Source organism: Gavialis gangeticus, unplaced genomic scaffold (genome assembly GCF_001723915.1).
Source record: "Gavialis gangeticus isolate Ggan-Ray unplaced genomic scaffold, GavGan_comp1, whole genome shotgun sequence".
Lineage (NCBI taxonomy): Eukaryota > Metazoa > Chordata > Crocodylia > Gavialidae > Gavialis > Gavialis gangeticus.
This window is the reverse complement of record NW_017729034.1, coordinates 34,633,936-34,646,957: the sequence shown is the minus strand read 5'-3', so window position 1 is coordinate 34,646,957 and position 13,022 is coordinate 34,633,936. Positions and strand designations below refer to the sequence as shown.

At 39.2% G+C, this 13,022-nt stretch overlaps 1 protein-coding gene across 3 annotated transcripts in view; it reads right to left on the bottom strand.

Annotated features, from left to right (window-relative positions):
• STRN (striatin) overlaps positions 1 to 13,022 on the bottom strand; it is an 89,309-nt gene that overhangs the window by 7,379 nt on the left and 68,908 nt on the right. For 2 of the 3 annotated variants that reach the window (XM_019527185.1, XM_019527187.1), the window contains 5 exons: positions 12,021 to 12,068; positions 11,026 to 11,147; positions 9,999 to 10,166; positions 6,705 to 6,845; positions 259 to 366 (listed from right to left, as the gene is read on the bottom strand). In XM_019527185.1, the coding sequence (XP_019382730.1) occupies positions 259 to 366; positions 6,705 to 6,845; positions 9,999 to 10,166; positions 11,026 to 11,147; positions 12,021 to 12,068 (587 nt within the window). The remainder of the gene's footprint in view (positions 1 to 258; positions 367 to 6,704; positions 6,846 to 9,998; positions 10,167 to 11,025; positions 11,148 to 12,020; positions 12,069 to 13,022) is intronic. The other variant, XM_019527186.1, reaches the window with a different exon arrangement.

Below are 13,022 nucleotides of genomic sequence, written 5' to 3'. Positions count from 1 at the left end.
GGGGGAATCACTATTGTCCAAGCCATTTAAAACCAAGAAGGTACAAAACAGCAGTTTAAAGTTTTCTAACGCTTCCTCTGAATGTTCCAAGTGGATAGCCTATCTATGGGCTCCAAAAGTGAGACAGTCCTGTGGCAGAAGTCATTAAGTCCTTGATGCCTCCTCCAGAGAAGATGAAAGGCACCAGTTAGAATGAATTTTTGTTTAATCTTTGGATTATGTAACCACCAGAGCTAGTAGCTGGAGAAAGATACACACCTGTATTGTTGTCATAGAATTTGATGTGCCGGTCTTCATGGGCAGTGATACTGATAGGAAGAGTTGGATGGCTGATGACTCTGTTTATCTGGCAGGACGAGTTAACTGCTAATTTAAAAAAAATGCATGGTAAACATATACAGGTCACTAATTCCTTTGAAATGCTACTAAAAAGTTTAGTTAGTTCTATGCAGAAGTTAAATCTCCCACTTCTATAAAGGGACAGTCTCTCAACTCATAATTACATTTGTATTAGGAATCATTTAGGATGAGAGAGACAAGTACTTTGCAAGTTAGATATACACTTCCTTACATGAATACTTGCCCACATGTTCATTTATATATTGTATGACCTATCCATGTGGATAAGTGAAGCCCATATTTTCAAAAATGGCTAGAGATTTGGATGCCAAAAACTTGAGACACCATCTTAGGAGATGCTTGTTTTCAGAAAGTTGAATATCCATCCTCTGAAAAATTAAGGCAATATCCCACATTAAGAACCCTAAACCATTAATTGCTTCTGAAAATTTAGGCCACACACATATTCTATAATTAAACAAGTGCACGCATATGCTATTGTATGCAAGTTTTAAAGGAACAGTTTTGAATAGCGGAATAACTTAAGAACAGGAAAGTCACCAGGTAAATTATGTTGATTATCCCAAATGTAAGGGAATAAAATGTTTGTACTGTAACACACATAATAGACACTTTCCTGCCACACATTTTACCCAAATAAACCCCCAGAAGTGTTTTCAATATTTGAATGAATTTTTCTTCACATCTTTCTGCTTGTAAAACCACAGTTCCTTGGTAACGCAAGACAAATCATGCAGGCCTCAGCAAAACCAACATTATGGGTAGTAAGTTTTTAGAAACATATATAGTTATCCTATTCCATATATACTATAAATGTTCATGATCTTTTGACACACGGGGCTCAAATTCACTGGAGAAAAGGAATCCCTGACTTTCTAACAGTATCGCTTCCTCTTCTGACCATGGCAAATATTTAAAATATGTGAAACAAGTCTAGGATTAACTATTCTATATCCTGCCCCTTATAATACTATTAACTGAGACGCAAGAAAAAACATTATTTGGCAGTGTATTGTTTTTTTGGTTTTAAGTGATTAAAAATGGAAGATATCTGGAAACATACTTTGTCAAAAGTAGTTTCAAGAAGGACAAATCAATAAGCAAAGTGTAGGCAGATGACATTTAAAACATTTCATAGTCTACTGAAACTCACTCAACACTGAGATGAAATATGGCAGCAACACGACTATGCACTGCTAGGCTACATAGGCCTCCAGTGGTAACCTTGCTACTTCTGGTGAAGCACAGAGAGTTATACCCAATAGGTCAGAAGCCCAGTTTTGCATCCTCTCGTAAACTAAAATTCTGGAATTGTGGTGCAAATTACACGGTTTTACATATCAAATCTAAATGTAACCTATGACTTGTTCCATGATATCAAAATTTTAATATAAAAAAAAAAGCATCAAGTTTATACAGTGAAGTTCTACCATACTCCACTATGATTTCTCTGGGTGCAATAGGTTAAATAAATATCTGAAGCGTGATAATAAGAGACAGAGATAGACTTTCTGTGGCTGTAAGGGACAGGACTAAGAGCAATGACTTCAAACTGCAGCAGCGGAAATTTAGGTTGGAGATTAGAAAGAACTTCTGACCGTGTGGGTTGTTACCTAGAGAAGCTGTGGAATCTCCATCCTTGTCAATTTTGAAGAGCAGGTTAGACAGCTGCTTGGCTGCAATTGTCTTAGTTAGGGATCATCCTCTCTGAGTAGGGGGTTAGACTAGATGAGCTCATGAGTTCCCTTCCAGCCCTACTTTCCTACAACTCTAGGAAGAACAGTCTGGATACCATTTTGACAAAATCCTCCAATGGAAAAAAAAGCAATACTTTCTATTTACAAACCAGATTTTTTTCTAATCCTTATGGAAATAAATGCTAAGTATATTGACTTTTCATACTGTGGTGCTGACTTGGGTGAAATGCCCTAAGCAACACTGGTCACTATCTTAAAGAACAGTGCAAATTAGGGCAGATTCAGAAAAAGGCAACATGAATGAGGGAGGACACGGATAATTCTCATATGCAGACAAATTAAAGCTACCAGGATTGTTTACAATAAAAAAAGAAGTGAAGTAGTAGAGACAAAGTTATATAAATGTTTTTGGTTGTTTTTTGTTGGTTTTTTTATAGCAAGGTCCTTTGAGTAGATGTGGTATCTTTTATCAGACCAACTGAGTAGTTGGAAAAAACTTCTTAACAAGCTTTTGGGCACAGTTGGCCCTCTTCAGGAATAGGGAGTCTCTGCTGTTCTGTGACTAGCTAAGTGTGGCAGGATGACAGTGAAATTGTAAATAGGTAGAAATTAGAAAGAGAAAAGGTAAAGCAGAGAGGGGAGGGGAAAGAGAGCAGGGGGGGAAAGGCTAAAGGGGGACATTACAGTGATAGAATACAAGGTAAAAAAGAGGGTGTCAGTGAAAAAGGAAACAGTTGGAGATCAAGAAACAGGAATGAGAGAAGCTCAAAGCGTGTGAGGATGTAGTGAAAATATGAATAGGTAGGAAGGAGAAAAAAGGTAAAAAAAGACAAAGAGGGTAGATTAGAGCTTCTGCTCTCTTTCTTTCTCTCCTCAAACTACTCATAATAGGGAAGTAAGGAAACATTTGACGAAACAAAAAAGTGACCAATTCAAAAATAAATAAAAGGAAATAACTGTTCACAGAGTATGCAGTAAGTCTGTGAAAACAAAAAAGTAGTGAAGGGGATGAATAAAGGTCACTGGGCATATATGCTCCTATGAAAAATATCCAAAACTGTTCTAATAAACAACAGGCAGGCAAGGTTTTTTGGGTAGATGTGATATCTTTTTTTAGACCAACTTTTCAGCTTTTTCCAATTACTCAGTTGGTCTAATAAAAGATATCACATTTACCCAAAGAACCTTGCCTGCCTATGCCCTTAGACCAACACAGTTACAACCAAAAACCCTTATTAACAATAAATTTTGGGGAAATATATTAAATATTATGCTTCAGTATTCAAACCAAGTCTCCAGTTACTAGAAGTAATCTGCCAACTCCACAATTCTTACAGCTTCCTGGTACTAATCACTGTTAGAGACTGGATACTTAATTAGGTAGATGAGCCTCTTTCCACATGGTCAGTGTTATGTCCGTATAGCAAAACAAATCCAAAAAATAAACCCAACCAAACACAGGAAGTCTGCATAAAAGTGAAACAAGCCTATAAGATTATAATATAGAATCTCATAACTCATTTTAATATAGTAACTGTATCTTTTCCCCAGGCTAGTAGACTAGTAAAAATAAAGATTAGAGATTTCATTTGAAATTGCACGATTTGGAGTGACTTAAACGTCGGAGGAAAAGCAACAAGGGAACTGGCTAGTCCTCTTCAACATTCACATACAATTGTGAGAAGGGAAATTGCAAGAACCAGAAATCCTAGTATGATCACAGAAGTATGATGCCATTTGGTAGAACACACTTGGTAGGATGGGTCCTATGACTGGAATACCATCATGGACAGTTACAGCTTGTTCAGGAGGGATAGGCAGAGGAAAGGAGGAAGTGGTTGCTTTTATATAGGAGACATACACTTGTTCTGAAGTACAGCATAAAATGGAAGGTAAGTCTGTTGAAATCTATGGGTGAAGTAAGAGGTGAGAACAGCAAGGGTGATGTCATGGTAGGGGTCTGCTATAAACCACCCAACAAGAGGAAGGTTTTTTTCCAGTTAATATTTTAAGACACAAACTGCAGGACCTGATGCTAATGGGGGATTTTAATTACTCTGATGTTTGCTAGGAGGGCAACAAAGCAGCACACACGCAGTCTAGCAAGTTTAGTTGAGTGTGTCAGAAAACTTTTTGGTACTGACGGAGAAGTCAGCTAAGGGGAGTGGGGGAGGGAGCTCGTCTCAATCTGCTGCTCACAAATAGGGAGGAACTGACTGAGAATCTGAAGGTATAAGACAAGGTGGGTGACAGTGACCACGAAGTGACAGATTTCAGTATGGTAAGCTAAGGAAGGCAGGAGCACAGCAAAATGAGATGACCAGATTCCAGAAAAAGCAGATTTTAACAGACTTGGGAAACTAGCAGGTAGGAACCTCTGAGAGTCAAGTGAAACAGGAAAAGGAGTCCAAGAGAACTGCTCTTAAAGGATGCAAAAGCAAGCTATCAATACAAAGAACAGGAAGTGCAGCAAGGGACTGGCCTGGCTACACAGGAATTTTCAGTGAGTTAAAACTTAAAAAAGAATCTTACTGACAAGCAGAAACTTGACCAGACTACAAGGGATGAATAGAAGCAGAGGCATAACTGGGTAATTTTGCACCCTGGGTGGTGTGCCAAATGGGACAATGAATTAGGCTGCCAACTGGTAAAACAGCAGCAGAAGTGCTATTTTTGCACCCCACTAAATTTGCACCAAGGCTGGTGCCCCAGTCACTCCTCCTGCTTAGTTACACCACTGAATAAGAGTATAGCACCAGCATGCGAGGTCAGGAAGGGCAAGGCACAAAATGAAATTTGGGTAGTAAGGAATGTAAAAGACTACCAAAAAAGAAATCATTCTGCAAGTATATTAGAAGTAACAAAAATCAAGGAAAGTGCTAGGGGTGCCCCTTCCTGAATGAAAAGGGCAATCTAATCATGAATGCTGTACAAAAGGTTCTTCTCCATATCATTTAATGCATTTTTTACTTCAGTCTTAACAAATAAGGTCACCTATCAGATGACTAAACATAGGGGGAAGCAAGAATAGGAGAGGGGATCATCAGCATAGGATAGGGAAAAAACAAGTTAGAAAATACATAGAAGCTGGATGTTTAAGTCAGCAGAAGCAAACAAAATTGGCTGATGTTTTTGCAGAGCCACAGGCTATTCTCTTTGAGAACTCATGGAAGTCAGGTGAGACCCTGGACAAGTGTATACATAACTTTTTCTTTCTTTCTTTCTTTTGAAGAAAAAAAGGGAGTGGGAGGAGGAACCAGGAAATTACAAATCAGTCACTGTAACCTCAATACTTGGAAAGATTATGGAGCACATCATTAAAGAATCTATTTCTAAGCACCTGGAGGATAACAAGGCAACCAAGCTTTTTGCAAGGTTTTTAACATTTTCTCTCAGGACACTAATTAGCAAGCTAAGAAAATACAGTCTAGATGCAAATACTGTGAGATGGATACAAAACTGGTTGGATCATCATGCTCAAGTAGTTATCAATAGCTCAAAGTTGAGAGTAGGTGTCCAGTAGGATTCCAGAGTTCTGTCCTAGCCTTGGTATTGTCAGATATCTTCATTAATGATTTGGGGAATGGGACTGCAGTTCACAAATTTGCAGATAATAGTAAGATGGATGGAGATGCAGACTCTTTGGAGAACAGGTCACAATTCAAAAAGTATGTTGATAAACTGGAGAAGTGGTCCAAAATTAAATGAATGAAATTCAATAAGGACTGAATTTCACAAGAAATGCAAGGAGACATACAAAGAAGAGCAGAGCAGAGTCCTGCATTTAGGACAGAGCAATCAAATGTAGTCTGAGAAACTACAGGCTTGGCTGCAGCTCTGCTGAAAAGGAAACATCAGAATAGACTACCTAGAGAGGTTGTGGAATGTCATCTCCTTAGAAGCTTTTAAGGGCAGATTAGATGAACACTTGCGTGAAATGGTCCAGTGGTTCTCAACCTTTTTTGTACCAGGACCCACTTGTAAACATCGATGGCCAGTCCTGACCCACTGCCCCTCACTCCTGACCACTCCCCCCAGCAACGCAGTGTGTGGGGCAAAAGGGAGCTCTGGGGCAAAAAGGAGCTCTGCCAACCTGCAAGGGAAAATGTGTGGTTTCCCACATTTTTTTCCTTTAAAGGAGTATCCATTTTTAAAGTTGGTTGATCCATTTAAGTTTCTTTGTGACTCCTTCATATATTCTTGGGATCTACTCTTGGGTAGCGAAACACCAGTTTAGACAGAGCTGATCCCAGTCTTGAGCATGGGCCTAGACAAAATACACATATGAGGAAAAACTCCCATCCTATTCTTCTGAGATTTGGGTTTTATTATGGATTTGCCTCATCTGAATCCTTTGTATTAAATATTTACTATCATTACAATCCTCTAAATGTTGTCCAATAAAGTTATTTATCACAAATTCCAAAGATGCAGTTCTTCTCCCCAAAGAGAGGCAAGTGATTCATTCTGCTGTTGCTGAAGCCCTGCAGGAAGGAAGTCCAGTGGATTAAAAACAAGTTATTGTTGTTTCTGAAATTCAACAAGTGCATTTCCCTTCTATAACCCAACATGAGATATTCTGCCTATTTGGTAAATTCAGTATCATCCCCTCTTAGGAGAAAGCTTCTATTCCTTTTGGATACATACTGGTATCTATGCTGGATTCCAGTGTCAGAATTTGTTGTCGTGTCTCCATATTAAAAATGCTAGTGTGTCCACTGTTAAACGATGCTACCATGAGGCTTGGGTCACTGCTTAAAAGGTCCACTGATGAAGGGATTCCCATTTCTAGAGACAAGAATAATGTTATAACTAGATTATTATACAATGGCAAAGGCAAAAAAATAGTTTACAATTTAGCTTAAAAATGTTCATTAATATGAAAAAAAAGTTCCTAATGTGGTCCAAAAATACACATTTTTCACTGTTATTTGAAAAGTAACTGGAAACCTGGCAGGCTTCTGTATTTATTATCATCATCATATCACTATCTGAATTTGGTCACCCCATTAGTATTCAATTGGTTTATACAGGTTTTTATTATATTGAGAGAGACTAAGGTGCCAAAATCCAAGCCTACTGTCCAACTTGGTCACTCACCTTATTTGGCAGATCTATGGCCTCATAAAACATTCTTTGCTAAAATACGCTTAACTGGATTTTAGCTGGGGTGGATCTATCTGTAGTCTGAAGTCCATTCAATAAGGAAGGAAATCATTTCTTGAATGGAGCTTTAGGATTGGTTTCCAAACAAGATAAATAATATAAAACAAAAACAACACGAGCAGGTAAGTAACCTGTATAAAGCAGGTACCAAAGCAACCTGTGCAGGTAAAATACCTTCAGAAATTGACAGTTGTCAAAAATACTACTAAGATGGAGGTCCTTATGAACACCAAGGGGGAATATGCGAGTAGTGAGAGATGTAAGGCCCTCAAATCACAATATGTACACCCCTCAACCCCTCTTTAACACTAAGTTTTCCAAGTTGCTCCTATGTACTGAAAGTTTTTAGCATAGAAAGCTATGTACGGGACAAAAACCTTGCTTGTAATTGTTTGCCAATCTTTTTGTCATGACTATTTCACCTCCCCCACCATGCCTGAGGTTGAGGTCTTCAAAACCTGGGAGCAAGAAATGCGTGCTGAATTATCTTCTTTAAGCCATTTTAAGGTGTGAAAGAATGGAGCCAGGCCCAAGCAGGGGAGGTTGCTGATAGAAACAGGAGTGTGGAGTGAAGCATGAAAAGGTAATGGAAAATGCCCAGAATATGCTACGGAAGTATACAGGAAGAAGTGCTCAGGGGTACCAACTTTCTAGCTCCATTACTGTGAACAGAGAAAGAAAACCTTGCTCCAACATAATCACTGGAGTGTACCAATTTGGAGTTCTCTACCTCCATATTGTTAAATGAACTTGGAAGAAAAAAGTTGGGAAAGCCAAAAAGGCAATATAAAATAGGGTATTTTCCCTCCATTTGTATAGTGAAAGGAAGCACACCCACATCTCTCTAGAGGCTTGCAAACTGTTAAACTTAAGGAATCAGATTATGGTCACGAGCGTTTTGTCGAGTTGAGTCAAGCTATCAGACCATACAGAGAATACAAATTCCTTTTCGCAAGAGGATTCCAGAATGTCAAAGCCAGAGTTGATTCTGAAACTCAAAATTTAAATTTGCTATGAAAAAGAATAATAAAAGTTTTGAAATCCATAACTATTTTTTCCCCCAAAACACATATTTTGCCTGAAAGTCTGCCAAAGAAGTGGGAAGTCAAGCTGACAGGACAGATTTCTGACAACTGCAAGTGTAACCCAGGCTGGATTACATTAATTTGTGTTCTCTGACAAAAAAGGTAAAAAGTTCTTTCAAAGAGAATATCATACTTCCTTCAGTTCAGTATAAATTAAGTAGCCTAGGTAAAATCAGGAAGAGTGTGTCTTGCAATTCTAAAAAGATGCACATCTGCCTTGGATAATGCAGCATCTTTAGATGTTAGTCTATTTGTGTCAATAAGCCATTCTGTAAGGCCTATTAAAATAGCTACCCATATAAGCTAGGCTATAAGCATTAAAAAATTAGTTTTTTGTAGTTCTGCTCAGCCAACACAGCCAACAAACTTTGCTATATCTGTTTGTGCGGTGTTGGGTTTTGGAGTGGTTTTTTTGTGAGGGGTCAGTGAAAGGTTTGCTCAGCAAGAGCAGAGGGGGCTGGCCATGCTAGTGTTAAGTCAGGCACAAGGCAGGACAAGATGGCACTAGAGACTAATTGATTCAGAGGGGCACCAACTCATTTTGTCAGCACCTGACCCACAACGGTAGTTACTCCTCTTCTCCCAGTCTCCAGGAAGAGAGGAAGCAGCAGGGCGATGATCCCTGCAAGTTCCCTAGATAGAGATGTCCCCTGTCTGTGGGATGTGCAAGCAATAGCAGCTGCCTCCACATCTACTGGCCTGGTCTTCAAGGAGAAAAGAAGCAACAGAGCAATGCTCCCTGTGTGTTTGCCAGATCAGGGAGTTCTCAGTCTGCGGGATATGCAGGGAACATTCCCCAGCCACCCAACTCCTTCTGGTCTCACAAGTCATCTGCTCCCCACATGCCTTCTCCAGACTGGCCTGGGAAGTGTTTCTCCTGCCACTCACTCCTCCTAACCTGGAAGGAGTGTAGCTGTGGGGAAGTGTACAGGCTTGCACAACACTCTCATGCCAGCAAGATATTACTCATTGAGCAATGACCTCTCCCCCAAACCAGGTGCATTTCCTGTGGGGAAAACTGAATGAATGCTGGTATGCTCCTAGTTCCCATCTGAAGAGCAGCAATTCCCCTTGTAGAAACAAATAAATGCCTGTACATGGCCTGTTTAGCATGAGTAAAGTTCCCCTAAGTAGTGGCTCCTATTTTCTCCCATTCCTTCAGGCCTGACACAATGAAAAATGTAGTTATTTAAGTCCAAACTACTAACTTGCATGTTATTAAATTTTCCGTAATTCAATTACAAAAGCTTTCAGACTAGTATAAGCCATGATCAGTAAAACGACACATACTAAAGCAAATAGCCTGCTTTATTCCACATGCCTGAATATAGAAATCATGACAGCCTACAGTTTTCAATTTTAGGGGTATACTTAGATCTTTATTAAAGCATTTAGGTGAGTGGCCTGCATTTCAGAGATGCTGAAAATACAAGATTCTTATGGATTTCAATGGCTTCTGGAAGTATGTTTTTTATCCTTGGCCCTATTCTACTAATGCTTTTTCCTGAAAAGTAGGAATCTATTGGAACTGGAAGCTCTAGCTGAGGAATGACCCACATTTTTCTGCATGAAAAATACTCACAGTAATAAACCTATGAAAATAGAATAGAAACACTTTTATTTAAGAAGAGAAATTAGGACAGCTTGAACAGAGATACCATAAGCTTTAAAAAAGGAAATTATTCTGTACCTTGATTATCATTGAATATATTAAGAGCTGGAGCAATTTCTGCAGCTTTCCATAAACGTATAGTGCCATCTGCTGAACAGGACAGCAAACGCTGGTGCGCTCCACTATAAACCAACCCCCATACTGCATCTGTGTGGCCTACAAAAGCACCTCTTAGAACAGAAGGATCTGTGAACAAAATGTCATAGGAAACAAGTTTCAAAATAAAAGAAATCAAATTAAGTTACACATTAGTACACATAGAAAATATTAACACCACAGGCCCTGGCTGGGCCTATCACTGGAAGAGTCTCCCTTTTTGTAGTATACTAGTATCCAGACTTCACCAGGGCATCTCATATTCAATTTTCCAATTTTCTAATGGAAAATGAATTTGCAGTTATGCTTCAGAAGGGGGCAACTGAAATATTAAAGACAACAGTTAAAACATGAGCTTTGATTAAAAAACTCTCAAACTACCCCATATAACATCAGAGAGTTACAAAAGTTGCTTAAAAATACAAAATCACCCAGATATCAGGAAACAATGAAACTTTGTTACATATAGGTGCAGCACAAACAGCCCCTTGCATCTGTTCAGATTAAAATTAAAGCACACTTAAGTAGCTGAAGGCACAACAACAAAAATATACATTTCAGGGGATAGTAAATATTCTTGATTTGGGCATTTACAGCAACTTGCAGATAGTGCTGACAGCTCTCTCACTGTAGGGTCCATTTTTTTTTTAAATTTATTGCAGTCTCATAAAACTGTCAGAGAGATAGGGAAGGTTATAATACAACGTATACAACAGGCCTAGTATGTTTCTCACTATAAATATGCTCACAAATGTTATGATAAAACCCATTTTGTTAAAACAGGCAGGTTTCATTCTTTTTGTTGAGTATTAAAGCAGCAGTTTGCTTAGTGTCTGAAACCAACATTTACCTTTTTATTTCCAACAAAGCATTGCTATGTAAAAAAAAAAAAAAATTGACAATGCTACTGACATAAGAAATTTCAGGTTTTTGCTAGACAAAAACATACCATAAGAATCGTAGGGATCGATATTTGGGTTTGTTGTATTCCAGCCATGGATGAGACCATCAGTTCCTCCACTATAACACTGCTCCCCATTATTACTCATGACCACACAGAGCACTGGACCACTGGAAAAATGTCCACAGAAGCAAGTTATCAATTATAACTATTTACACAATAATATCATAGGGACCAAGGGCTTGGGTAACTATATTTTTGAATATATAGGATAGCTTTCATGAAAATAATGTAAATGGTTTTTATATTTTAGTTCTCTGCAGACAGCTTCATCGAGTTAAATCAGTCCTGTGGCTGCTGCAACCATTGGGGAACCTTAGATGCTGTACATCATTGGTGATTCTTTAAGCAAAGTGACCTGGTGCTGCCCATCTCTCCAGGTATGGATGGCTACTAGCTCACACAGAGCTCATCCACCTTTGACAGGTCTTGTTTTTAGTCCTGTTGGGTGACCACACACCCTCGTCACGCAGCCCAGCTCAGGTGGGAGCACTGGTTTAGTTGATGACAACCTGACCATGTATCAAGCTGTACTGGTTTACATGATACCAGATAGCAGACCAAGAGAGGTCTGGTTTGACAGGGACAGCATCACACTGTAAACTAATTCAAGTACAAATCCTGTGCTGCAGCAATGAGCAAAACTAGATTTACACCATGTGCATGTAGTTTTTCTCTTTAAAATTATAGCTTTAACAAGACCCAACTAGAATAAGAATAGCCAGACTAGACACAAGCACACAGAAGCATTTAAAAATAGATAATGTGGAAGCTATATTAACACATGGAATGAGTAGCCAATTTTTTATTGTTATAGAAATATATAAAAAGAGTGTATGTATGTATATGTAAAAAAATATATATACAAATGTAAAAAATTGGCTAGTTATTCCATGTATTCCATATATAGAAATCAATTCTTGAACTACTCTGAACAGTGTTTTATTTCTCAGAATTAAACAATGATTTTGTCAAATACTTACTTATGTGCTCTGAATGTATATATAGGTTCTACATCAAGTGAAGCGCTCCTGAAAAAGAAAAAAGGAAGAAAAATAATCACAGAAGAGTCTGACAATTATCTGATTATATACAAATGTTCCTAGAAACACATGAAACAAGGTGCCAAAACAACTTTAAATTTATTGCAAATTCCTATGGAAAATTTTCCTCAACTCTGGTGATAGTTTTTCTTTGAGATTCAATACTAGAAACATTAGATTCTAAGAAGCCCTCAAACAGAAGATGATTAGTCATGAGCAACCTCACAACAATAAAACTAGCTGATGCGCAAAAGGTGGGGGGGGGGGAAGGCTTTCAAAGAACTACAGACTTTTTTATACCACATTATTTCCCAGCATAACAAAGTGGGAGGTAATTATACCTCTAACTCTGAGATTAGTTATACCAAAGCCCCAGGTGAATTTATAGCAGCCTAAGAATTGCTCCAGATTCCATCATCTGGTTACTCTCCCTATGAACCCTCTCCACTGAAAACTGGAGGAGTACAGCATACCCCATCTGGGTGAGTGGCATGCAGCCAGTCAGAAGGGCAGATCTGGTCATGGGACTCCCTAACTGTGCCAGCATGCCCAATTCAGTGGCCACTCCAGCTGGTCTGGGACCCATGTTGCATGCAGTACAGATCCCAGAGTGGCTGGAATGGGCGCTACATGTGATGCAGTCCAGCTAGAGCAGCAGCCACCATGCATGTGGTAGCCACCCTGGCCAGACAACACTGCAGATGGCACCCACCCCAGCAGTCCTGGGACTGTCTCGTACACGGCACCTACTCCAGCCAGTCCAGAACTTGCACTGCATGAAGAGCCTGCAAATGCCATGTGCAGTGCAGGTCCAAGACTGGCTGGAGTAGGCGCTGCATACGCAACAGTCCTGGAGCCCCTGATTTGGCCCACAAGCTGTGTATTGGACACAAGCGCTCTAGGGACAGAGAGAGAGAGAGAGAGAGAGAGAGAGAGAGAGAG